A 27,486-nucleotide genomic window follows, 5' to 3' on the forward strand; every position below is an offset into this window, starting at 1 on the left:
CTTCTGCCTCACCCAGGGCCAAGCGCTTGCTCCGGGTCCTCACCCTCGCCCTGCCCCACACCCAGGCCAGCTCTTGGCCTCTTGGCTTGCACATCCTGATTTGGGTGGCAATCAGAAGGTTATTTATTGTGTTAAGCTGGGGAGAGAAGCCAAGCAAGGTTTTCACTCACAGGACTCTTTAGGGGAATCCAGGAATGCCAGATCTGCCCATAACTTGGTGTTTATTGGGGGCTCAGGCCTTCTGGGTAGAATTTCGTGTGTGACAAAGTTTGTTGCATTTCGTGTGCATGTATGTGCCGGGCCCATCTGTGGGCTGTTGGAAGAATGCAACTTCCCTGAAGGAAGCTCAGAGAGCCCCAGGCATCTGTCTAAGGGCACGAGGAGGTGTTGCCACTGAGAGAGAGTGACTTTGCACAGTTGTTGAGAATGATCAGTAAGTCCCAAGCTTACTCCTCTGCAGCTGCAAAGCCAGCTCTTCAGTTGGATGAGTTGAGTTGGATGAGTTGAGTGCCCAGGTATAAGAAACAAGGAACTCCACAGCTTTGAGACTCCAAGTCATGAAGATTTGGGTAAAGTGAGAGGACTGAGTCCTTCGGGAAGCAGGCACAAGACTGACAGGTAGAGACTAGATCTTGTATAAGATAGAGAGGGAACCTTCCAGTGTGTGGAAAAGCCTAGCGTCTAATGGGCCAGGTATGTGTGTGTAGAAGGAGTGAGCCAGGTTTGGGTGTGGTTGTCTGGAAATGCGTGATGACAGAAGTGGAGCCAGTGAATGGGGATTATGCAATGACAGTAGACCAATCAACATGTTTTTGAGAATCATGGCCCTTTAGTGGCCTGGAAAACAAAAGGTTGGTCAAAGTAGGTCAAACGTGGCCCAGTCCCCTGTAGCTCAGTCAGCACCAACCTTCCCCAAAAGGGCTGCCATGTTATAAATTAAGAAATACAGCAGTTTGAAAAACTCATTCCTTCATCCAGCAATACTTATTGAGTCCTTATTCTACACCAGGCACTCACTGTGTTCCAAGAGCTCTTGGATACAAGATGGGTAAGACCCAGCTTCTGTCTTCAACCAAAGTCAAAATTAAAGATTTAGTCAAACTCCTTAACCTCAGTTCCCAAAGCATGTTTTTTGAAAATATATATGTTATTATTTCATAGCCATAGTAACTAATGTTTATTGGGGACTTCCTTTGTGCCAGGCACTGTGCTAAAACCCTGACAGCCTAGAGTAGTGGAGAAGCTTGTGGACTCTGGAGGCAAGATGCGTGAGGTTGCATACCAGCACTACCATTAATTGGCTCAGTAACCTTGGGAAAGTCATTTAACTTGTGCCTCAGTTTCCTCAGATGTACGATGGGGAAAGTAGTGGTACCTACCTCATAGGATTATTGAAAGGATTGAGTGACTTCATACTGGAGAGTGCTTAGAATAGTGCCTGGCTATAGTGAGTGTTCAGGAAGCATCAATTAGGGTCCTCTTGTCTGATCCCCTAAATGACCTTATGAGGTGGGACCTATCATCTCCATTTTTCAGAAGAGGAAATTGAGTGGCGGAGCCGGTCTCATACCCGAGTCTGGCTGGCTCTGCAAGCCATGTGCTAACCATCAGGCCATACCACCTCATGAACATTGCTAGCAGCTGCCATTAATCCAGCGTTAAGTCCCTCAGGAATACACTGGGCACTTTCACTTTTACTAATCCTGACCACCACCTGCAAAGTCAATATCATTATAGCCATTTCACAGATGAGGAAGCAGGCTTAAAGTGACCGAGGGACTCTGGTCTGACTCAGACGTGCATGTCCCCTCTACGGCCCTGCCTCCCAGTGTGGCTTTTCAACATGTTGACACATTAACTTCAACATCCCATAGAAAAACCACAAAAGGAGGCTTTGCGTGCATCAAAGATGAGGTTATAATTTTTGGGATGTGCTGTGTCCTTGGCATCCATTCAGTTGCCTGTTACTTGAGAATTTTAGAGAACTCCCTGGCCTACCCTTTCTGTGCCCGGGGCCAGGCACCCTAGAGTTCTAGGCCCTCAGGCTCTTCTTGTTCTGGCCTTTCACTCTTTGACAAGATTGGAACCCTCAGCCCTTGGCTGAGGTCTGGGAAGTAGCCTGGATGCCTTGCACAATAGCAAGAGAACAGAGGGGACAGTGATATTCTGTTGCCTGAAAAATCTCCAAAAGTCAGCTGTGAAAAAGCCACCTAGTGTATAATTTCGTACATATGAAATGTCCAGAGCAGGCAAATTCGTAGAGATAGAAAGTAGAGTGTGGTTGCTTAGCACCGGGAGGAGGGGATAGTTGGGAGTGACTGCTAATGTAATGAGGTTTCCTTTTGAGGTGAAAATGTTTTGGAGTTAGACAGTAGAGATTGTTGTACAACCTGGGACTGTATTACAAACCACTGAACTGCACACTTTACAAGGCTGAATTTTATGGTATGCGAATTATATCTCAAGAAAATTGTTTAAGAAGAAGCCAGGCATCCTGGGAATATGCCTGGTCTATTCTTGTACATAACTGCCTGGGGTTGGAAGTGGGGTAGGGGACAGCAATGACTTGGGCTGAGGGTTGGGAGGTACCAATGTGTGACCGTAAGCAGGTATACAGCATCATCCCTCTTCTGTAAAATAAGGTCCAAGGTCCCAGGGGCTGTAAGGGGAAGGGGAGGTGGGAAAAGGTGTGGGCGATGGGAGGCTGCCTGGTTGGGACTGGGACTGGGCCCTCCTCTTAAACTAAAGCAACCCAACTTGCATGTCTTTTATACATCAAATCCTCACTTATTATTGGTTTGCATATAGGGCCCTCTGCTTAATACTTTTTTGAAAACCCCTGAGCTAGATATTATCTAAGATTTTTCTAACTCAATTATGTAGGGGCCTTTATAACATATCTCATCTTCATTTCAATACAATAACTCTTGTTCTCATTGTTTTTACCCTTAAGTCTCAAAGAAGGAACCGCAGCCAAGGCCCTGGTGCATACCCCAGCCTTTTCTTAGATCCCAGTTCAAACTCTTTTGTGCAATGCCCTGGACTAAACACAAACCTGCCTTATTTTCCATTGATTTCCATTGACATAAGATAGTACGGAATGTTCCCTCGTAAGGTTGTTGACTAATACATGGAGAGTAGATAGAAAGATGTCTGGCACATAGTTTTATCTAAATGTTAGCTATTACAATTAGTCTGGTACTGTTTTAATCTCTGCCTCTTGGGCTCCAGGGGTTTGGCTGGGTCTTATTCAAAAGTTGTTTCAGCCGGGTGCGGTGGCTCACGCCTGTAATCCCAACACTTTGGGAGGCTGAGGCAGGGGAATCACGAGGTCCGGAGATCGAGACCAACTTGGCTAACACGGTGAAACCCCGTCTGTACTAAAAATACAAAAAGTTAGCTGGGTGTGGTGGTGGGCACCTGTAGTCCCAGCTAATTGGGAGGCTGAGGCAGGAGAATGGCGTGAACCTGGGAAGTGAGCTTACAGTGAGCCAAGATCAGGCCACTGCACTCCAGCCTGGGCGACAGAGCAAGACTCTGTCTCAAAAAATAAAAATAAATAAAAAAGTTGTTTCTAGCTATCCCTGAAACTTCAGTTCCCCTCTCTCCCACTTTTTTTCCCTTTTATTTCCTTTCTTTCTTGGAATGTTTAGAGTTAACTATATTCCTCATTTCATGGCACTTAACCGTAATTGGTCTGCTGAGGCACCTCTTTGTAAAAGGCCCTTCTTATTAAAATTAATTAATTAATTTCCCCCTTTTATCTCATAGCCCACTTCCATTCACCTCTCTGCATGATAGGGAAACATTTTAATGTGTTTAATATGTAGCTCTGTAGTTGGATGTGTTTTCACAAAAAAATCATATTATTGTCTTTGTGCAGTATTTTATTCAGTATGGTTTTGGTTTCATCTATTGTATTTGTCTTTTATATGCGTATGTATATAGTTTTATTTTTATTTATTTTTTAAGGCTAGTCAAGTGAAGCAGTGGGAATGGAAAAGGAACAAAGAAATCTATAACTTGTTGTGATGAATTAGTTGTAAACACCACTGCACTTGGACCAGTGTGTATTTTTCATCTTTAGAAGTTCTACTGAGTCTTTTTTTTTTTTTACCTTCCATTTATCTTCTCATTATGTTCTTGTTTTTCTATAACTCCCTTTGGGCATTTTGAGCATATTTATAATATTTAAAATAGCTCTTTGAGGTCCTTGTCTGCTTTTTTTTTTTGAGGTCAGCTTTTTAAAAAATAATTTCAACTTTTATTTTAGATTCGGGGGTACCTGTACAGGTGTGTTATGTGGGTATATTACATGATGCTGAGGTTTGGAGTATGGATGATTCGTCACTCAGTGCTAATTTCATTATCTCTGGCATTTCTGAATCTGGTTCTATTGATTAATTTTTCTACTGGCTATGGGTCATATTTTTCTGTTTCTTTGCATGCTTGCCCATTTTTTTATTGTGTTATGCTGTTGATAACTGGATTTTGTTTTATTCCTTTAAAGGACTTTGTGTGGTACAGCAATAATAAATTCCTTGCAGATTAATTTGAGCTTTTGGAGGTTTGCTTTTTTTTTTTTTTTTTTTTTGAGACAGTCTCGCTCTTTTCGCCCAGGCTGTAGTGCAGCGGCACAATCTCGGCTCACTGCAACCTCTGCCTACCAGGTTCACGCTATTCTCCTGCCTCAACCTCCTGAGTAGCTGGGACTACAGGTGCCCACCACCACGCCCAGCTGATTTTTGTTCTTTTAGTAGAGGCAGGGTTTCACCATGTTGGCCAGGCTGGTCTCAAACTCCTTGAGGTTTGCTTTTAAGCTTTGTTATGATGGCTCCAGAGCAGTCTTTACCCTAAGCTTAATTTAGCCCCACTACTAAGTCATGCCTCTTCTGAAGACTCTTATCAAATGCCCTATGTATTATAAGGCCTCTCCACTCTATTGCTTTATCTGGCCTCCTGGAATTTCAGCCCCATGCTTGCACAGATCACCACTCAGCCAAAGACTTGAAAGACCCCTCTGCAGATCTCTGGAATACTCTCTCTGTTCAGCTCTCTCCCCTCCATACACTCCATCCTGCAGATTTCAGCCATCTTAGCTTCCCTCAATTGTGATCTCATCTTGTTAACTCGATAAGACTGCTGAGTTCTTTCTGGGCTTCCCGAGCCTGTGTTGTGGCCTGGACGCTGCTCTAGGAAGTCCCTCAATTGCGATTTGTCTGTTATTGTTCTCATGATCATACTAGAAGTATGTATTTTGGGGAGGAAGACAACAAAAGTAGTGCTTCCTGTTCACATAATATCAAGGGTACCTGCTGTCAATATGACTTATCACTGTTGATGTTGACCTTGATGCCTGGCTGAGATGGTTCAGTCTTCGCTAGCATGAAGTGGTGGGGGACGAGCCTACAGGCTGTGTCTGTACAGTCAGTTTGTCCAAATCAGGATCTAATTAGGAATCAAACATTGCACCTGGTTGCAATGTCCTCTGTGTCTCCTTTAATATCAAAGAGATCCTTTAATTCAATATGACTTTTTTGAAGACACTGAGACAGTTGTCCTGCACAACTCTACCTTTTAGACTTACTCGAGGGCTTCATTGTATTGTTGGTCTTCTTATGCCTCTGTTCTCTGTATTTTGCAACTGGAAGTTAGATATAAAATATTCATATTAAACATTTCGACTAGAGGTCTTTTAAAGCAATCTTCTGATTGTCCATCCCCATATAAGCAGCTGAAATTTTTGTCTTTTCTCTGTTGGTCCAGGAGACTGACTTGTGTGAGGATGGAGGGAATAGATTGTAGTGCTCATTGTGAAGGGGCCTTTTTTGCCATTTAAGACCCCCCCACACACACACACGGACAGATAACCCTTACAAATCTGCCACAGAGCCACAGAGCAGGTCTCACAGCTCCATGGCAACTGCCCAGTGCCATCTTCTGCGCTACCACTTTCATCTAATACATGACCCAGGTCCTACATGCTGTGCTTTGCTCCTTCAAGGTTGATATCCTTGTTTCCATTTCCTATTTCTCTGTAAACAGTGCTCATTTGTACTTCTTGAGTAACAGGTTATTGCACTTCGATGACTAGGGTTCAGTTCTTAATTGCCCCCATCCCCTTATCAAAAAATAATTTTGGTAGGGCCTTGTCTTAGTGCAGGCTAGAAGACCGGAGATTATCATGGAAAACAGATGGTATACGTTTGCATACTTAAGGTACTGTTAAGGAAACAAATAAGATTTCATTTCCTTGCCATTACAGGTGAGAGAGAACAGTTCAAATATGATCTAGTGATGGCATATCTGAAAGACCAAAGCAATATGATCATCTTGGTTATAAGGGACGATTAAAGGCATGGGATAAAGAGCAGGAAGTGATATATTTATCATTTGTAAGCTTAATGCGTTCAGGGAGAAATTAAAAGGTGATACAAGTCATCACATTTATACTCAATTACTTTGACTCTAAGAGCTGGAGTTTTGGCGACATTTCTCGATAAAAGCCATGGGAATGTGGCAGTAAAGCTAACTGAACGCATTTCAATAAATTGAACTCTAACTTTCCACTGAATTTTCTTATAAAATTAGGGCCACGTTCCACATTGGAGCAAAAAGAGCTTTACAGCTAGTCCTGAAACATACTAGATATTTTATTTTATTTTAGACAGGATCTCACTCTGTCACCCAGGCTGGAGCACCCAGGCTGGAGTGCAGTGGCGCCATTATGGCTCACTGCAGCCTCAACCTCCTGAGCTCAAGCGATCCTCCTGCCTCAGCCTCCTGAGTAGCTGGGGCCACAGGCATGTGCCACTATACCAGGCTAATTTTTTATTTTTTGTAGAGGTGAGGTCTCACTATGTCGCCCAGGCTGGTCTCGAACTCCTGGCTCAAGCAATCCTCCCTCCTTGGCCTCCCAAAGTGCTGGGATTACCAGCCTGCACCACCGTGCCTGGCCCCATACTCATCATTTTAATACGCCATTAGGACATGGTCCACTACCAATCAAGTGAAATTGTATTCCTCGAAGGCAGGAATGTCTTTCATTTTTGTATCCTCTTCATCTAATTGACTACCTGGTCTCAACACTTACCACTGAATGACTACTAAGTGGCTGAATGAAGAAATGTAATTACTGATGCTGAGAATGCAGTGTGATATACCTTGATAACTCTGTGGTCCCTTCCCAACTCTGAGATCTCGCTCACTTTTGCCCAGTTGTCACTGCATAAGTGCATGTAGTGTATGCATGTCCATAAGCACAGATGCCACACATGGGTTTCTCTTTCACGAGGGATTCATATCCCACAAAATCATCAGTGACAGGTCACCTAAATCTCATGTCAAATTGTGAGTCATCAGGACTGAGAGTCTGCAGAAACAGGTAAAAGGTGCCTCACTTTAACGGGAATATAATGAGCACCTACTCTGTGCCCAGCCTTGTACTAGGAATGTAGAAATGCAAGAAAAGTCTTATATGAGCTCAACTGTAGGGGGATTTGTAATTTGGCAGACAAGGTAAGACAGACACATTAAATTACAGAGAGCCGAATCCAGTGCTGAAATCTGTGACACAGGCGATCAGGGTTATGTGAGAGCACGAGAAGGGATGAGTGCAGTGTGGAGTCATTGGTGAAAACTTCACAGAGGAAGGTGCATTGAGACTGAGGTGTGGCTGGGATGTCCAGTGGAGTTGCAGTGTTGTGGCCTGCAGTTAAAAGCATGAGAGGCTTTGAGATCAGAGAAACGTGGGTTTATGTCCTGCCCTGGCTTTTCTCTTTCTGCCCTGTGACGTTACCTCTCTAAACTTCAGGTGTCTCATCTTTAAAGTTGGGATAATCATATGGGTATGAAGAGGACTAAGGGAGATAATCCTCGTGCAGTGCTTGGCACCATGCCTGGGACCTATGATGATGATGATGTCCTTGACTAGAAAGGAAGACTGAGAAGGCTGGAAGACAGTAAGCTCAATGAGGGATGTGTTCAGTGACAGCAAGGTCTCTAGACAGGCTCAAGATTCAAATTCAAGAGTCCTGGGCACAGAAGTGGGAGAGAAAGCCATAGTCGGGATGAGCTCTTTGTGGGAGGACAGAACCAGAAGGACAGAGGGAGCAAGGCCCCTGGAAACATGTGTGTGCATGACTTCTGCTGCACAGATCTGAGTGCCTTGAAGCTGATGACTTGGCTTCACCCCCTGTGTAAGAAACCATTCTTACCCCTCTGTAACTTCATTCTGTTCTACTGTGACAATCTGCTCCCCATCCAAGTCCTCTCACAAGCCATGATGAACAAAGGGTGAGACTGGATCAGTGCAAATCCATCACCACTTAAAGCTTATGCTGTATGGACAGTTGAGCTTGGTACCCAAAGCATATCACACAACCATTAGGATAGTGGTGTGTTGAACTCAGACATCACCAGAACAGGCAAAATATTCACAAGACACCACTCATCCATCCATCCAGCAAAGATGCAACAAGATGCAAAATGGGCCTTGCCCTGTATTGTTAATAGCTGAGTAATGATAAAGATGAATAACACACAATCCCTGCCCTCAGGAAGACAGACTCGTAAACAATTCATTACAAGCCTCATACTCTGGTTAATGGAGAACTTCAAAGTGCTTCAGGACCAGTTACCTGTGTTAGGGTGGGAAAGTGCCCATCAAGTCATGTTTAGCAGGAGTTGACACCACTATTGACACTTCAGGTGGCCACTCATGAACTCACCCATCCGGGTGAAGGGCAGGGGGAGGCTTGCCCCCTGCTCTCCCTCCCTGCCCTCCTCCTTGGCACATTTTCTTGTCACTGTGAGTGTCATCCACCCTCCTGACTGTACTTTTAGCATAAATGTGCCCCTGCAATGCTGCTCTCTTGCCTCACTGCTGTCTCAGGGTCCTTCAGTGACAGCTTTTCAACCTTCAGCCTTACCTCTGCAGCTGTCCTGTGTCACCTCCACCTACAACCCACTTGTCAGCTCTACCCACCACCTGCCCTAGTTCTTCAGCCCTGTTCAGAACCTGCCACGCGAGCTCAAGCCTCCCTTTGGGCTTCTCCCCTCCCTTTTCTGGTCACATCCAGAGGCCTGTCCCCACCCTGGCCTGGAGAGGCTCTGTGTCAAAGTGCAGAATAAGAAGAGGGTGAGCTAAAATCTATGCGCAATTAAATGTTTGAACTAAAAATTATAAACGTTTAAGAAATGACAGTAGTGTGTGTGAAGAACCCTTACAAATAACCATATTTTTGACTCAGTCATTTTACCCCTTAGAATATGTCCCAGGGGAGGGGGGAAATTGATCTACAAAGGTATTTATCACAGTATTTACAACAGGGGGAAAATTGAAAACCAACTAAATGTTTCAAAATAATCACCACTAAAATCTTGCTTTTGGCAAATATTCGATAATATAGGAAAATGCTTAGGATGTAAAATTAGGTAAAAACACTAAGATGCTGAACTGTATGCATACTACCAAGAGCTGGACTCGGTATTGACTGCAAACTTAGCAGTGAAACCAGGATTTTAGTGGTAGCTCTGCCTCTTACTAGCTGTGTGACCTTGGTCAAGGTAGCAAACTTTCTTAGCCGCTGATTCTTTGTCTTCAAAATGGAGATAATAGTAGTAGCCATCATATAGAGTTGTCTTGAGGATACTATGTGTGAAGCATTTAGCACTATGCCCAGCTGGTAGATACTATTATTGACAGTATTAAATTGAGTGGACTGTCATTGCTGGACATGAAGGGACAGGGATCCCCAGAGCATTTCATGGTCGGATTTTCCTGTACTTAAAAGAGCACAGAGGCCGGGCGCAGTGGCTCACGCCTGTAATCCCAGCACTTTGGGAGGCCGAGGCAGGCGGATCACTTGAGGTCAGGAGTTCGAGACCAGCCTGGCCAACATGGTGAAACCCCGTCTCTACTAAAAATACAAAAAAAATTAGCCGGGTGTGGTGGTGTGCGCCTGTAATCCCAGCTACTCAGGGGGCTGAGGCAGGAGAATCGCTTGAACCCGGGAGGAGGAGGTTGCAGTGAGCCGAGATTGCGTCAATCGCACTCCAGCCCTGGGGGACAAGGGCTGGAGTGTGATTTTTTTGACTTCAAAAAAAATAAAAAATAAAAAGCACAGAATGGAAACACAGCAGAGGATAAAGAAAGGAAGTTGGCTGGCAAACAGAATGCATAGCCCCCAGGAATAAAGACAACACTCTGCCTTCTTTCAAGAATTTCTCTACCAGGTAGAAACTCTCACTTTTCTAAGCTCTTGTTACCTGGTTTTCTTTCCTTCTGGCTTGATCTGTGAAGCTTTCCTAGAGAGGCTTCCAAGATCATATACCCAGGGAAAAGGGGGAATCCAAGCCACAGAATGTTTTGCTTGAGAATCTGATGGTCTCAAGCAATAATCCTAACCACAGAAAGGAATGGAATTCCAGCTTTGGCTTGAAGATGGAGATTTAGGGCCAGAAGAGAAATGCAGTTGAGTCAGGCCTCTGAGTTTGCCAAAGGAGAGGCTTGCCAGTCCCACCCTCCTGGCGTAAGCAGAGCTCACAGCTTGCTAGACTTTACTGGCTCGGGCAGTGCTTGTCTGAGCAGTCAGCATCCTGACCTTTGCATAGAATCTCTCCCATGAGCTCCAGAAGTGGGGAAGGAAGTTGGAAATATCACTATTCCAGTGTTCCAGACAGCTCCAGCATGTTCCTGCAGATGGCAAATGGAAGATTTCCCTAGGTCCAGGCCCCAAAGTCCAGGAATACACGGGTCCAGAATCCACAGCTCACAGGTGATTTTTTTCTGCCCTTTTTGCAGTGATGAGGTGTCTGGGGATCCCCACCCGTGTGATCACCAACTTCGACTCTGGCCACGATACAGATGGAAACCTGATCATAGATGAGTATTATGACAACACAGGCAGGATTTTGGGGAATAAGAAGAAAGATACTATCTGGTGAGAAACAATCTCTCAACCTATTTCTAGGGCCACACATCAGAGCCAAGCCCCATGGCAGGAAGGACAGGACGATGTCCATGAGCCTGCTCCCTCCCCTTCACTTCCTCCACACCCCCTCAGCCCCCCACCTGCCCCCCCGCCAAGGCTGCCCCCACACCTCTTGCCAATCTTCAGCTGGGAGACAGCTGAACAAAGCCCATTTGGGGTTTAGAAGTCTCACATCATAAGAGCATTCTGCCCTGGGTTGAGGTTTTCATCTTTGTCACCTCCATCACAGAACCTCTGGGCTCTATGGGGCCTGGAGAAAATTTCCCCACTGCCCTTTGAAGGTTTGTTAAAAAAAAAAAAAAAAAAAAAAAATCAACTCACAAAATCAGATCAATAGGAGAAAAGGCATACACATTAATTAACGTACACACAGGAGCCTTCAGAATGAAGACCCAAAGATACAGGGGAAATTGTCCATTTTTATGCTTAGTCTAACAGAGTATGGACAGCCACATAGAAATATGCTTAGACAAATGGTATGACCTAATGCTAATAGACTGAGTGGGGAAACCCAGCCCTGTCTGTCTACATTCTGCTTTGCCTCTCTGAGCATGAGTTCCTTCCTTCCCAATATGGGGCAGAACCCTCTCTAGAATGAGGGTCTTTTGACCTACAGTCAAACAAGGTAGGTCAGATAAATTTTTTATGGCCAGTTTTTATACAAAAAGGCAGAAGGAAAGCTAGGATAATATTTTTAGGTTTTAAGACTGCCTTTGGGGAAAAGAGGTTCTGGTTTCCATGACCTTCCTACCTTGGGGAGGAGGGATTTTAATTTCTATGGCTAGCCATGGGGGTAAATAAGACTGAGAGAGAGGAAGACAGGAAAAGGTCCAAAAAAACACTTCTGCTTCTGAGACCTTCATTTTGGGGTATTGTTTCCTGAGTCCCAACAGTTCTGACCACAGGACGGCCTTACCTCCGAATACAAAGACCATGAGTGCCTCTGTGAGTCAGCAACACACACAAAGGGGCCACAAAGACTGTTTCATGAGACAGTGAAGGATTTTTAACTTCAGTGGACTCTGGAAGCCTTCACTTTCTGTTCACAAGCTGAGTCCGCAGAGGGAAACTCTTTTCTGGGAGGCAGACAGAGGTCCACGAGAGGAAGACCTGTCACTAATTATTTTTTTGAGACAGGGCCTGGCTTTGCTGACCAGGCTGGAGCACGGTGGTCTGATCAAGGTCAAGCCTTGATCTCCCAGGCTCAAGTGATCCTCCACCTCAGCCTCCCAAGTAGCTGGGACTATAGGCATACGCCATGATGCCTAGTTAATTTTTTTTTTTTTGAGACAAGGTCTTCCTTTTTTTGCCCAGGTTAATCTTGAACTCCTGAGCTCAAGCAATCCTCTCACCTCAGACTCCCAAAGTACTAAGATTACTGGCATGAGCCATCGTGCCTGGCTATCCACAGAGGTTTTAAGCCCTGTGTGTGCTAAGTCTGTCTTTCTATCCAACAGTTCATTTGCTCATCCCTCCCTTGCCTTGTTCTAGAAAGACCAAGCAGTACAACGTCTCCCTTGGCTCTGTTCGACACAGGAACTTCCATGTCTGGAATGAGTGCTGGATGGCCCGGAAGGATCTGCCCCCTGGATATGGAGGCTGGCAGGTGCTGGATGCCACACCTCAGGAGATGAGCAATGGTGAGGCTCTCCAGAAGAAAGGCAGGCCCCGCTCCTACGGAAAGCACCCCACCCCTGCCCAGCCCTGCAACAAACAGCCCACCGAGGCCCCCCTGTTCTTCTTCAGGAGTCTACTGCTGTGGCCCTGCCTCTGTCAGAGCCATCAAAGAAGGAGAAGTGGACCTGAATTATGACACGCCCTTTGTGTTTTCGATGGTGAATGCTGACTGCATGTCCTGGCTCGTCCAGGGAGGGAAGGAGCAGAAACTTCACCAGGACACGAGTTCTGTTGGCAATTTTATCAGCACAAAGAGCATCCAGAGTGACGAGCGGGATGACATCACAGAGAACTACAAGTATGAAGAAGGTAAGTAAGTAAGCCAGCCCTACTCAGAGCCCCAGCCCTGCAGGAACCTTCCCCTACCCCAGGGAGCCAGAGAGCATCTGCGAGGCAGAACCCAGCCCCACTGTCTCCTCAGCCGTTCAGTTTTGAGGCCCCGTTTGGGGTGGCCTCATGGCCTCACTTCTTCATGACACCCTCACCCCACATCCTGCAGGCCAGCGAGCTCCCGCCACAAGGTGCTGACATGGACCGTGGAGCCCAAACAGAATATGCATCCTTCACCCCTGCTTCCCCCTAAAATCAGCCTCCCATTGAAGACGGCAGGGAATTTAGTAAACACTCTGCCATTCATTTATTTTATTTAGGGTATTATTTAATTCACTGTGTTTCATTGAGTCTTTGGAGGACAGGCTGAAGTGAGCCCAGATGTTCACTCCCACCCCTCCTCCCTGTGGGACCGGCAGGGCCAGAGGCTGACTCTGAGGTGACAGCCCTGGCAGCAGGGCCACAGGGGAGGCTGCGTTAGTCAGGTATAGATGAATGCCTGGACATTGAGAAGCACCAGCCACTAGGTTCAATTACCAGGGAGCCAGGCAAAAATATCCAGTCCATGAGGGCCAGAGGCAGGGTGAGGGCCAGAGCTGGGATCTGGCTGGGGAGGATCTGAGCAGGCGCAAGGCAGGGTTGCTGAAGGGTGGTGGGGAGGGCTGAGCAGTTGCTGGGAGTGCTGGTGAGTGGGTGGCTGTCTGTGGTTCATCTACGTGGGCCTCGGGTACAGGCGCAGGGAGGCTCCAGAATTCCCCACCTGGGAAGGGGATTCGAAGTAGGGGGCGAGTGTTGAACACAGCCCAGCAGTGCCATCACCACCCACTCCCTGGGGCCTCTGGCCTCATCTTGGCTGGGCTGCCTGAGAAATGGATCCTGAGGCAAGCATTCAAATACAAGCGGTTTATTTTTGAGGCTATCCTGGAAATCCTGGAGCAGAGTGAGGGAGACAGGGAAGGGAAGGAAGTGGATGTAAGAGTACATTTTCAAGCCTGTTAGCACAGTGACAGCTGGCCAGGAGCTCTGGAAGTGGGGTTGCCAGAGAAAATAAAGCACAAGTAATGCTTTAGCGTAAATTTGTCCCAGGCCAGGAGCTGTAAGCTCACACCTGCAATCCCAACACTTTGGGAGGCTGAGATGGGAGGATCACTTTAGCCTCAGAATTTGAGGCTGCAGTGAGCTATGATGGCAACACTGCACTCCAGCCTAGGCAATAGAGTGAGACCTCATTTCTAAAAAAAAAAAAAAAAAAGGATGTCCCAAATTATTTGTTGTTTATTTGAAATTCAAATTAAATTGCCTTGTATTTTTGTTTGCTAAATCTGGCAACCCTATCACTGATTCGGTGTGAAGCGTAGAACAACACTGCAGATTTATCGCACCAGAGAGGCACAGGGACTGGGGTGTTTATCCATCAACTCCTGTTGGTCATGAATTGAGGGCTGTTCCTGGGGGATGTAAATTCTCTAGCACTTCTGGCCTGCCCCATGCATGAGCTGAGTCTGCTCTGGCAGCAGAGAAAATCTCAGAGAGTTGCAGGGGCTGCAATTTGAAAAGTAGGGCCTGTGGACACTGAAATGGCAAGTACCAAGGGAATATGGGCGGGGCTTTGACGGCATTTGCTAGAGAGGCCCACGGAGTCCCCTGTGGACTCAGGGGATTGGAGCCATACCCCGGTGGGCCTGAGCGTCCTGCTTAGGTGCTCCTCAGGTCAGCAGTATTCGGTCTTCTCCCACCCAGCCTGACAGGGTCTGGGGTTGCACAGACCGCAGATGCGCTAAATCAGATTCCCATCTTTCTGGGCCCACTCTTTTTTTTTTTTTTTTTTTTTTGAGACAGAGTCTTGCTCTGTCACCCACGCTGGAGGGCAACAGCGTGATCTTGGCTCACTGCAACCTCTGCTTCCTGGGTTCAAGCAATTCTCCCATCTCAGCCTCCCAAGTAGCTGGGATTATCGGTGCCTGCCACTATGCCTGGCTAAATTTTTTGTATTTTTAGTAGAAACAGGGTTTCACCATGTTGGTCAGACTGGTCTCGAACTCCGGACCTCAAGTGATCCACCCTCCTTGGCCTCCCAAAGTGGTGGGATTACAGGTGTGAGCCACTGCCCTCAGCCTGTGGGCCGCTTTTACTGAAGCAAATGTCTCCAGATTCTCTTTTGTCTGGAACTGGCCTTAGAATGAACCCCAGAGCAAGGGGATAAAAGTGGCCTCTGCCTCAGGATGTTGTGGCAAATGCATTGAAGGGGGTAGAGCTGGTCCCTGGGGAGAGTAAGTACTCAACAAAGGCAGCTTCTGGAATTATGAGGCGTGGGCAAGTATTCCTGCACATGCGGCCCACAGGGACCCCCAGGATACAGCAGGGAAGCTGGGGCCACTCTGGGAACTCTGCGCGCCTAGACCTCCTCTCATCTGTATTTACTTATTTACTGTGCTTCTCCTTTCCCTCAGTTTCCAGGAATTAGTCTATCCCTGACCAATAATCTGGCTCTGGAACAGAACATCACACCATGCCCTGCTGTCTTTAAGATGTTTATTTCTCTGCATTTGTGGGCCTTTGTCTTTCCCTTGAGGACATCAGGATAGAGTTGAGTGGTCACATGCACAGGTTTTAGAGTTGGGCAGGTTTGCTTCCCACCTGGGATCTGCTCCTTACTAGTTGTGTGACTTGGGCAGGTGACATGACTTCCGTTAGCCTCCTTTTCTTTATCTGTGTATGGAAGAATAAGAAGAATGCTAATGGTAATACACCTTGCTTGTGGTTGATACAGGAGGAAGGGTGTGAAGTGGCCAGCAGAGCCTGCCTGGGAAAGCACATGAGGAGTGGAGGGAGTGCTTGTTACTGGGAGTGAAGGCCTGAAGTTGTTGGTGGATATTGGGTGGGGGATGGTGCTCAGCCTCAGTCTACCCCGGTCAGCCTGGCTCACAGCTGGTGCTGTGCTCTTCCCCACTTCAGGATCCCTCCAGGAGAGGCAGGTGTTTCTGAAGGCTCTGCAGAAGCTGAAGGCTAGAAGATTCCATGGCCCCCAAAGAGGAGCAGAGTTGCAACCTTCCAGGCCCACACCACTGAGCAGGGACAGCCCTCGGAGCCTGCACACACCTTCCCTTCCACCCAGCGATGTGGTGCAAGTCTCCCTGAAATTCAAGCTGCTCGACCCACCCAACATGGGCCAGGATATATGCTTTGTCCTGCTGGCCCTCAACATGTCCTCCCAGTTCAAGGACCTCAAAGTGAACCTGAGTGCCCAGTCTCTGCTGCACGATGGCAGCCCCCTGTCCCCATTCTGGCAGGACGTAGTGTTCATCACACTCTCTCCTAAAGAAGGTACGCATGTGCACAGTTTGTGTACACAGAGTTGGTTTTGGCAATGTCAGTGGGGTCAAGCCAGCCAACAGGGTTCTGGGGGCAGACCCCTGAGACACTGTTATTCCTACTATCCAATCTGGCATGATTCCCCTCCTTCCCTCTTCTCCTTCCCCCTCCCTCCCTCCCTCCTTCCCTTCCTTCCTTCCCTCCCTCCCTTCCTTCCTTCCTTGTATCTCCTCTCTCCCTCCTTTCTCTTCTTCCTCCTTTCCTACCACAACAAAAGTAGCTGGTTTTGCAGGAAAAACCTGAGATTTAGAGTCTCTGAGACCTTGGTTGGAGCCTCAGCTCTCCCATTTCCTAGCAGAATGGCCTTGGGCAGCCATTTTGGCTCTTTTCAGCTCATTTCCTCATCTGAAAAGCTGCCACCTGCTTCCCCAGGACTTGGTACTTGTTGACTTTCTCTTCTCTGTGGAAGACAGACCCCAGGTCCAACCCAGGTCTGGCTGATTTTCTCAGCTACTCTCACCCCATCATTGTGTTCTTTCTTTAGCAAAGACCTACCCCTGCAAAATCTCCTATTCCCAGTACAGCCAGTACCTGTCAACAGACAAGCTGATCCGCATCAGTGCCTTGGGTGAAGAGAAAAGCAGTCCTGAGAAAATCCTGGTGAACAAGATCATCACCTTATCTTATCCGAGCATCACGATTAATGTAGGCAGGAGTCCTGCTAATGGCTTGTGGGGCCCCTTGGATCCGGTGGGGAGGGGGTGAAGCCCTGTGAGAAGGCAGCCTGGGCCTACTTAGGAGAGCATCCCCTCCTTTCTTTGTCTCTTCTGGTGCTCCAGGAAGGAGAAGTTTGTCTAAGAGGTCTTCATCCTCTTGCACCACTCACTAGAGGCCCCATGGATGGGTCCTTGAGCAGGTGCCACGGACAACAGGAGAGACCCCCTCTTGTGCCACTCCTGCTGTTGGCCTTCCCCATGGGTCAACATAAGGAAAGTGAGCACAGAGGGAAGGGTCTCTGGTCAGGGGAGAACCCTGTCTGAAAGTCAGTTCAGACTTGATTTGCCATTTTTTGGCTGTGCATCCTCGGACAAGGCCTTGGGCCTCTGTTTCTTGAACTGTCAGAGAGGGGATTAGGCTAGATGGCCTCTGAGGACCCCTCCTGCTCTGACATTCTGTGGTCTTCCAAGTGGGAAGATTTCCAGGGCTCCCTTCCTTCCTGTGCTGTCTCCCCAAGGCCAACTAGCCTCCTAGACCCTGTTAAGTAAGCCCATGGAGCCCCCTCCAGTGGGGAAACATGAAGGTTTGGCTAGAACTTGGGCTTTTATGGCATCTTAGCAAAGAAGCAATATGTTTTTAGAGAAGTGACAAGAGAAAGGGAAAGGACCTTGAGTTTAAGGGCTGGCGAATTTTGGGAAGGCAAATACATGGGAAACTCATGGTGGATAAAACTTAGAAAGTTTGTTGTGTAGATTCCTCTGGTGCCCTCTCCAGGCTCATAAAGGTCTGAAGTCATCTCTGGTCATCAGCCTTTGTCCTTCCTGGTAGAGAGGGGAGGGGGGACACCTTTGTAAATTTATATCCTGCTTTTAGGCAAATAAAGGGAAACCAGAGAGCTTTTCTTATATCTGCTTCTTCTCAATTGTCTTCGGCTCAAAGAATTCTTATGCCAAAGTGGCATATTTGGGGGTGGCATATCCTGCCACCTTACAGAACAGTGCCCTTCGTAAATATCTGGTGAGTTGGGGAATGAGAACTAACTCTCCTTCCCCTCCTGGTCTGTTTAGGTTCTAGGAGCAGCCATTGTGAACCAGCCACTCTCCATACAGGTGATATTTTCAAACCCCCTCTGGGAGCAGGTTGAGGACTGTGTGCTGACCGTGGAAGGAAGTGGCCTCTTCAAGAAACAGCAGAAAGTCTTGTAAGTGCTGCAAGTGCTCAGCCTTCTCTTCTATTTTATCCCCCCTGAGATTAGCACTATCCTTCTCCCTGGACATGGGTTCCTGAGCCAGACTTCACAACACCGGGGAAGGGAAAGTGGAAGCACTCCCTCCCACTCAGGAAGCTGGGTAGACAAGGGCTCCGGGGTCATTATCATGCTTTTGGTTTTCTGACATGCTCCATTCTCTGTTGCAGCCTTGGAGTCCTCAAACCCCAACACCGAGCGAGCATCATTCTGGAGACCGTCCCCTTCAAGAGTGGACAAAGGCAGATCCAAGCTAATATGAGAAGCAACAAGTTTAAGGACATTAAGGGTTACAGGAATGTTTATGTAGACTTTGCATTATAAATTCTGGAACAATGCGCCAGACATGTGAATTTCAAGCTTCAGGAAAAGGAGCAAGTTCAAATGCAAGCTGCGCCATTCCCCACCACAACAGAGGCTTCACAGGGCTCCAGCAAGAGCCACAGAGGGGAAGACATGTTCATTTTCTGTCTCCCCTGACTCCACTAGAAATGTAAGCTCCATGAGAGCAAAGACTGCTTTGTTTACTTTGTACCCCTATACTCAGAACCATTTCTGGCATATGCTAGGCACTCAATAAATATTTTTTGAATGAATGAAGAGGAGACTCCAGCATCCAGAGAACAGGTAGGAAATGTCTATGGATGGATATTTCCCTGGACCATTTGCACAGCTCCCCTGGACTCTTTTCAGGGCCCAGGGATTCCGCTGTGTCCCATCCAGAGATTCCAGGATTCCACAGTCTCCTATCCAGAAGTGTGACTTGGCACAGAGGTCAGAGGATACTGGCAGGACTTGGCCATGACTTAACTGCCCCCAGCCCCAGATATCCAGGAAAGAAAAAGACAGGCTGAACAGCTCACTGTTGTTTTGTTGTTGCAAAAGCTAATTCCCTAGTATGAATAAACTTCAGACCTTGCTCTCCTTTGCCTCATGTAGTCATCACTTTCCTATCTGTTCCTTGGATGCTGCAGTCTCCTATTCATTCATTCAAAAAAGTATTTATTGAGTGCCTAGCATATGCCAGAAGTGGTTCTGAGTGTAGGGGTACAAAGTAAACAAAGCAAAGTCCCTGCCCTCATGGAGCTTACATTTCTAGTGGAGGCAGGGGAGATAGACAATGAACATGTCAACAAATAAGTGAGATACTCACAGGTGGTGTATCAGCCATGATCCAGCTAGAAAAAACAAAAACTCACAGGTGTTTCTACATACTACCTACCATCTTTGTGTCTTGGTGGGAAAAAAAGTCTGGGAGACCTTTCACCCTTGGCCTTCCTTTGAATCCTTTCCCATATCACATCCAAGAGGTCCCTCAGTCCTAACAGTACCAGCCTATTCACTCAAAACTCACCGATGCACTGTGGTCCTGGATGGCCTTGGTTTGGCTGGGGAGATAAAGCTGGCTGAATAACACAATGAGGTAGACTTTGAGTGGAGAATGGAATACTCTCAAAGTTTTCTATTAGTTGCAGCCTGTGTTTATGGTCATGCAAACTCCACCCTTTCTGGGTCCTACTGAACACAAAACAATTCTGATCATTATCTCCTCTTGTGGCACTGCACAAAGTTCTGCACAAAGAAAGGCATGATGCATTTGCTCTCTCAGTACTGACTACATGACTGAGACAGCTGTCCTATTAAATACACACACAGTAAATAAAGAAGATGAAGACTTCCAGTATGTATAAACCAAAGGGCATGTGTAGTTAATCAGAGGGATAGAAGGGCATGTGGTAAGAATTAGGGAAAGTAGGGAATAGTCCTGTGAGAGAGTGGGCTGAGAACTACGAGCCACTGGCAGGGAGCTGGAAGTAACTTAAAATTATTTCATCTTATAATTATTACCTGACAATCATGAGAAATAGTTTAAGGAAAACACCAGAGAGAGAAACATCTTACAGATACAATGACCTCTGAAGCACATGGAAGATTTCAGGAACTGCGCCCTAGGACTCTTTAATGAGTCCTGATTTTAACACCACATTCATTAATTCTTTCATTCAACAAAAATTTACCGAATTTCTACTAGGGGCCAGGCTCTGAGCCAGATAGGCCCTGAGGACACAAGAAGGACCAGGGCCTGCACTCAAGGAGCTCAAGTCTAAGGATAAGGAGAATGAAAAATAAACAGGAGGTTATAACACAGAGCGGTGAGATCCACCATTGAGGTAAACCCAGGGTGTTGCGGGAGCACAAGGAGGGCCAACTAGTCCAGCCTTGGGATATTGGTTCAAGGAAGGCTTCCTGGAGGAACTGGTATTTAAGTGGAGCCCTAAAAGCTAGTGGTTGGTCAAAGACTAGGAATTGGAAGGAGAGGAAGTGGAATAAAGCAGCCAGGAACTGCAAGTCATTCAGATGGCCAGAGGTCAGAGTGGGAGGGAGCAAGAAGCAGGAAAGAAATGAGGCAAGAGCCAGGGGGTGAAGTTTCAGGCTGCAGTCTAAGGAATTTGGGTCACAATCATCTTCAGGTGTCTGCCTCCTCTAACTCTTGGATCACAGTCACTTCCTGCAGTGTCAGTGCTCAGAGCTGATTCCACTTTGCAGAGCTGAGCAGACTTCATGTGATTTAAGAAGCACTTAAAGGACAAATAGTTCTCCACCCTTGTCTGCCATAGGAGATTGCAATTCCCATCAGAGTCACTTCTTTGAGCGCAAAGGCCTTCCTTAAATGCAAAGGTTGTCTTTCATCCACTCATTTAACATTTTTTTAGTTCCTAATGTGCTGAGTGTTCTAGGTGTAGGGAATAGACCAATAAACAGGGCAAATAAGGTTCTCCCCAACCCATTCCCAATGGACAACTTCACAACCCCTCATCCTCCAACCCCAGTGGAACTCAGTATAATTTTCTTCTGACAACGCTCAGCTCAGCTCCAGGCAAAAAGGGTTTTTGAAGAAATTTCTTTTTCCTTATTGTGTGTAGCCTTGGTGGATCTGCCAGTGAAGAAGCCCTGCCTGCCCATGGCCAAGAGGTGGGCACGTGACTTATGCTAGGACAATCAGACACTTCTCCTGGGACAATCAGACACTTTGACTGCAGAGTGAAGTGGGTTAGAGAAGGGAGAAACTTGGAGTCCATCCATCTTGGCAGCAGAGACCCAGAGACAGACGAGCCTCTGTTCCTGCTGCCTAGTCCCTCGAACTGCCCTGGAGTCCATCCTTCTCCTAGTCCTGGCTCTCCTTTTCCCCGTCAATCTACGAGCTCCTTCATACTCTTGTTTTTTTAAGTTGACCAACACTAGTTTTGGCTTTGCTTGCATTCAAAGGACAATCATGAGATAAAAGGACTTTATCTACTTCAGAGAAATTGGGTAATTTGTTTAAGACCACACGGCAAAGTCTGTCTGATTCCAAAGTCCCCCCATGTCACACTGCCCAGTACTCCCATTGGTCTGCCCTTGGGTCCTAAAGGCATCTTTGTTACTGTCATAAGTTAGCCTGAAGTTCAAGGAAGTGTCAGAAGCTCTCATTCATCCCAACCTGGTGAGTAACTGGAGAGGTGGGAGCTGGCTGTGTGGAAAGGGCAGGCAGCAACAAGAGCTACACTGTTTCCCAGAGCTCACTCCTCCTTTAGTCCCTGGCCCTCCAAGGCCCACTGTTCAGTTTTTCTTCCTCACCACGTGCCCACTGACCAGCAGCCAACCAACCAATGTGCAGCTGGTACCACCTCTCTACCTGTCCCTGAGACCTGACTTCCCAGTGTCCAGGAGCCACTTGGTGCCAGTTTTGGGGCTGCTGCTTTTTCAGGAGTACAGACAAAAAGAATTTGATTGCAGAGTGCTGATCTCAGATATACCCAGCTTTCCTCCAACCCCAGAGGATGGGCTTGGCTTCAGACTCCACGAGCCTGGAGCTTCCTGAGGGGAGGCAGGCCACGTGCCTGGCACAGCAAGTGTTAGCAGAAGGTCTGAGCTGGGATGCTGAATGAATCTCTGGGAATGTGAGAAAGAACTCTGTGAACATAGATAATGTCAGGCTCTGGATAATGCTAATATCCTCCAGAGAATGTTCTTTCTGGTAGGAAGTTAGGATAGTGGGAGAGTGCCATAATGGAGATTTATTTAAAACCAGGCTTCAGCTTTTTTTTTTTTTTTTTTTTTGAAGCAGAGTTTCGCTCTTGCTGCCCAGGCTGGAGTGCAATGGCACGATCTCCAGCTCACTACAACCTCTGCCTCCCGGGTTCACGCCATTCTCCTGCCTCAGCCTCCCAAGTAGCTGGGACTACAGGCGCCCGCCACCATGCCCGACTAATTTTGTTTGCTGCTGTTGTTGTTGTTTTCAGTAGAGACAGGGTTTCCCCATGTTGGTTAGGGTGGTCTCGAATTCCCAGCCTCAGGTGATCCACCCACCTCAGCCTCCCAAAGTACTGGGATTACAGGTGTGAGCCACCGCGCCCAGCCAACTTCAGCCTTTTATAAGGATTAGTCTATTTCCTACTTACCTCAACTCCTGGGGCATAGCCCTTCAGGAAGCCTGGGGTGTTTATTGGGGCCCCTCATCCTTAATGACCCTCAAACTCAAACCCTGCTAGACTGCCAGATTCTCAGGCTCTTATCTGCCAATTATGAATGGGCAAATGCCCCAGATGGAAGAGTGGCAGCCAGTTTCAAGTTCCCTCTCTGCTCTTCTTTTCCCCAAGATCTTGATTCCTGAAGTCCTCACTGCCTTGATGCCTTCAAAGAGATATTTAAAATATTTCATTCAACTTTTCTGATTGTTCCCAACAGAGAGGATGGTAACAAGCTAGTCTGCTGTATTTAGATACAGAAATTCTTGAAAGATTTAAAGAAGGTTGAATAGAGAGACCTTCTCAGCAGTGGCTTGGATTAAGGCTAATGTGAAATCAAATGTGTGGGGTATGAGTTGGAAGACCTCAGTTTGAGTCTAGGCTTTACCATAAGCTGTGAGATATTGGGAAACCCTCCCTTCTGGAGCTTAGAGGTAAGTTTCTCGTGTGTGGAACGCATGTGGATAGGTAGGCTATAGTATGCACTTTTAGCCTCCTCCTTGGCTCTGTTTGGGCTCCATCTTTATTCTTTCATCATTTGCATCATTTTAATGTGCTCTTCTGCAATACCATATTTCACTGTTAGTCTTAAATTCTTTCTGGAATGAGGCAGTATATTAACTGATCTTACATTCGCTAAAATAAATGTTAACTCTCCGAACGTATTTTCTCATCACTAAAATTGGAATCATGATCCCTTAATGCAGTTTATAAGATTGAGGTTCAGATCATACAAGATAATGTACATGAAAGTGCTTTGTAAAGCAATGTGCCAGCATAATTAACTTATTTGCACCTGGGAGTCATGTTGCGTATCTTCCTCTCTGCCCTCCATCCTGATATCCTGTCCATTAGCACGTCATATCCATTTAACCTCCTACATCTCCGTCAAATCTGTCCATGTCTATCTTTTTTTTTTTTTTTTTTTTTTGAGATGTTGTTTTGTTCTGTGGCCCAGGCTGGAGTGCAGTGGTGTGATCTTGGCTCACTGCAACCTCCACCTTCTAGGTTCAAGCGATTCTCCTGCCTCGGTCTCCGGAGTAGCTGCGATTACAGGCGCCCGCCACCACGCCCAGCTAATTTTTGTATTTTTAGTAGAGACGGGGTTTCGCCATGTTGGCCAGGCTGGTCTCAAACTCCTGACCTCAGGTGATCCGCCTGTCTTGGCCTCCCAAAGTGCTGGGATTACAGGCGTGAGCCACCGTGACCGGCCTATGTCTATCTTTACTAACACGCCCCGGAGTAGACCACCATCATCTTTCACCTAAGGCATTACTCTAGTCTCTTATTGGTCATCTCTCTTCCCTTTTTGCCCCCTCTAAATCATTTCCCCCATATTAGCCAGTATTTTAAAAATGCAAATCTGATTGTGTTACTCCCTTGCTTCAAATATCATTTCAATGACTTCTCACTGCTCTGAGAATAAAATCCAAAACTCTCAGCTCAACTCTGCAAGATTTAGCCCTTGCCTTACCTCTCCCCATCCCTCTCTGTGACGCAGGCCCACTGACCTGCTTTCAGTTGCTTCCTACCTTAAAGCCTGTGCACGTGCTGTTTTCTCTCCTCTCGCGCCAACCCTTGTCCTGTTGAGAGGTGACAGCTTGCTGGCAGCCCTCGCTCGCTCTCGGTGCCTCCTTGGCCTCGGCGCCCATTCTGGCCGCGCTTGAGGAGCCCTTCAGCCCGCCGCTGCACCGTGGGAACCCTTCTCTGGGCTGGTCGAGGCCGGAGCCGGCTCCCTCAGCTTGAGGAGAGGTGTGGACGGAGAGGCACGGGCGGTAACCGGGTCTGCGCGCGGCGCTTGTGGGCCAGCTAGAGTTCCGGGTGGGCGTGGGTTTGGCGGGCCCCGCACTCGGAGCGGCCGGCCGGCGCTGCCGGCCCGGGGCAGTGAGGGGCTTAGCACCCGGGCCAGCAGCTGCGGAGGGTGCGCCGGGTCCCGCAGCAGTGCCGGCCCACCAGACTCAGGAGCGCCGCCCCCTGCTCCACGACGCCTGGTCCCATCGACCGCCCAACGGCTGAGGAGTGCAGGCGCACAGCCCGGGACAGGCAGGCAGCCCCAACTGCGGCCCCGGTGCGGGATCTGCTGGGTGAAGCCAGCTGCGCTCCTGAGTCTGGTGGGGACTTGGAGAACGTTTATGTCTAGCTCAGGGTTTGTAAACACACCAATCAACACTGTATCTAGCTAATCTAGTGGGGACGTGGAGAACTTTTGTGTCTAGCTCAGGGATTGTAAACGCACCAATCAGCACCCTGTCAAAACAGACCAATCGGCTCTCTGTAAAATGGACCAATCAGCAGGATGAGGGTGGGGCCAGATAAGGAAATAAAAGCAGGCTGCCCGAGCCAGCAGTGGCAACACCTTCCGGTTGTGGAAGTTTTGTTCTTTTGCCCTTTGCAGTAAATCTTGCTGCTGCTCACTGTTTGGGTTCCCCACTGCGTTTATGAGCTGTAACACTCACCGCAAAGGTGTGCAGCTTCGCTGCTGAAGCCAGCGAGACCACGAACCCACCGGGAGGAACGAACAGCTCCAGACGTGCCACCTTAAGAGCTGTAACACCGCGAAGGTCTGCAGTTTCACTCCTGAGCCAGCGAGACCACGAACCCACCAGAAGGAAGAAACTCCAAACACATCGGAACATCAGAAGGAACAAACTCCGGATGCGCGCCCTTTAGGAACTGTAACACTCACTGCGAGGGTCTGCGGCTTCATTCTTGAAGTCAGTGAGACCAAGAACCCACCAATTCCGGACACACTATTATTTGTCCTCCCGGTTTCTCAGCTTAAATATCACCTTCTGAGAGAAGCCTACCCTGACCTTCCACACCTGGGTCCGAGAGCACTCAAACTTCTCTTTTACAGCATTTGGCACACTTGACAGAGAAATAGGTAATGGTGTACTCACTTAGTATTGTTTGTCTCCCCCTGCTGGAATAGAAGCTCCTTGGTGGCAGGGACGCGTCTGTCTACTGCTGTATTACCAGTACCTAACACGGTTCGTAACAGTTCCTGACGGTACCTGCCAGTACCTAACAGTTCCTGACGGTACCTGCCAGTACCTAACAGTTCCTGACGGTACCTGCCAGTACCTCACAGTTCCTGGTGCATGACAGTGCTCTGTAGGTATTTGTTTCACAAATAAATAAACAGATCCTTCTTGAGTCCACACCCCTTGAGTCCACGCTGAGGGGTTGTTTTTCTGCCAGAGGCTGGAGAGTAGAAAGGCGTGGGTGCCGTGGGACAGACCTTTCTGGTCACCCCCTCCCTCCATCCTCCTTATATCTCCCACTCGCTTTTCCCCAGCCCAACCCAAATGCAGCAGCATCTGTCTCATCATGGGCTCCTCAAAAAGTGCCCCGACTGAAATACTGCCAGAGACTGGATCTCTGTGAAGCTCTCATGGGAACTGTACCAGGAAAGAGAAGATTCTCTTTGCTAGAACCAGAAGGAGAACACATTCCCCAAAGGGAGACCAGCCTACAACCTCCCCATTCCCTTCCCAGGTAAGGGGCTCTCTGTGGTGAAAATAGTTCTTTCAGCCAAAGACTTTCCCCTGAAAGTTTTTGTTGCTTTAAAAGTATTAACACATAAATACATGTTCATAGCACAAACATACAGAGGGTATATAGAAAAAAGCCTTGTCCCTAGGCACTGAGTGTCTATCTAGAAGCAATAATTTTCTAGAAATAGTCTATATAAACACAAGCAAATTCATATATATTCTCCCCACGCACATATACCCTTTACACAAAGATAGTATACTATTCACACTGTTCTCTACCTCGCTTATTCCACTTAACAATACAGCTTGGGCTGGGCGCGGTGGCTCATGCCTGTAATCCCAACACTTTGGGAGGCCAAGGCTAGGGGATCACTTGAGCACCGGAGTTCAAGACCAGCCTGGGAAACATAGTGGGACCCCATCTCTATAAAAAATAAAAAATTAGCCAGATGTAGTGGCACATGCCTGTAGTCCCAGCTACTCTGGAGGCTGAAGTGGGAGGATCACTTGAGCCCAGGGGTTGAGGCTGCAGTGAGCCATGATTGTACCACTGCACTCCAGCCTGGGTGACAGAGCAAGACCCTGTCTCAAAACAAATAAACAAACAAATCAAGCTTGGAGATTGTTCCACATCCTTTTATATAGAGCTACTTCATTCTTTTTCACCTTTATGTATTTTATTGAGTGCATGTCCCATAATTTATCTACCTAATACCTTATGCATGGATGTTTAGGTAGTTTCTAGTATTTGGCTATTATAAATATCAATGCCTTGAACATACTTGTATAAATTTTATTTTACACCTGTTTGATCATTTGTATGATAAATACCTAGAAGTAGAATGGCTGAATCAAAAGTACAGACTTTTTTTTTAAGTGAGAGCAAATGTATTAAGAAAGTAAAGGAATAAAGAATGGCTAATCCATAGGCAGAGCAGCAAAAAGTATAGACATTTAAAGTTTTGGTAGAAACTACTTAATTTCCCTTTGTTCCGGACTGAATCGTGTCCTCCCCAAAAATTCATATGTTGAAGCCCTAACCCCCAGTGTGACTGTATTTGGAGATGGGACCTATAAGAAGGTAATAAAGATGAAGTGGGGTCATAAGAATGGGCTTCAATCCAATAGGAATGATGTCCTATAAGAAGAGGAAAAGGAAAAGACACCAGAGATCTTTGTCTTTCCGCGTGGACACAGAGAAGAGG

At 47.2% G+C, this 27,486-nt stretch overlaps 1 protein-coding gene across 2 annotated transcripts in view; it reads left to right on the plus strand.

Annotated features, from left to right (window-relative positions):
- Positions 1-19,195, plus strand: part of TGM5 (transglutaminase 5) — a 35,400-nt gene extending 16,205 nt beyond the window's left edge. For both annotated transcript variants that reach the window (XM_055276938.2, XM_055276939.2), the window contains 7 exons: positions 10,805-10,943; positions 12,531-12,634; positions 12,741-12,980; positions 15,957-16,325; positions 16,858-17,018; positions 18,098-18,231; positions 18,447-19,195. In XM_055276938.2, the coding sequence (XP_055132913.1) occupies positions 10,805-10,943; positions 12,531-12,634; positions 12,741-12,980; positions 15,957-16,325; positions 16,858-17,018; positions 18,098-18,231; positions 18,447-18,600 (1,301 nt within the window). In that variant the 3' untranslated portion in view covers positions 18,601-19,195. The remainder of the gene's footprint in view (positions 1-10,804; positions 10,944-12,530; positions 12,635-12,740; positions 12,981-15,956; positions 16,326-16,857; positions 17,019-18,097; positions 18,232-18,446) is intronic.
- Positions 19,196-27,486: the final 8,291 nt, after the last annotated feature.

Source organism: Symphalangus syndactylus, chromosome 5, assembly GCF_028878055.3.
Source record: "Symphalangus syndactylus isolate Jambi chromosome 5, NHGRI_mSymSyn1-v2.1_pri, whole genome shotgun sequence".
NCBI lineage: Eukaryota > Metazoa > Chordata > Mammalia > Primates > Hylobatidae > Symphalangus > Symphalangus syndactylus.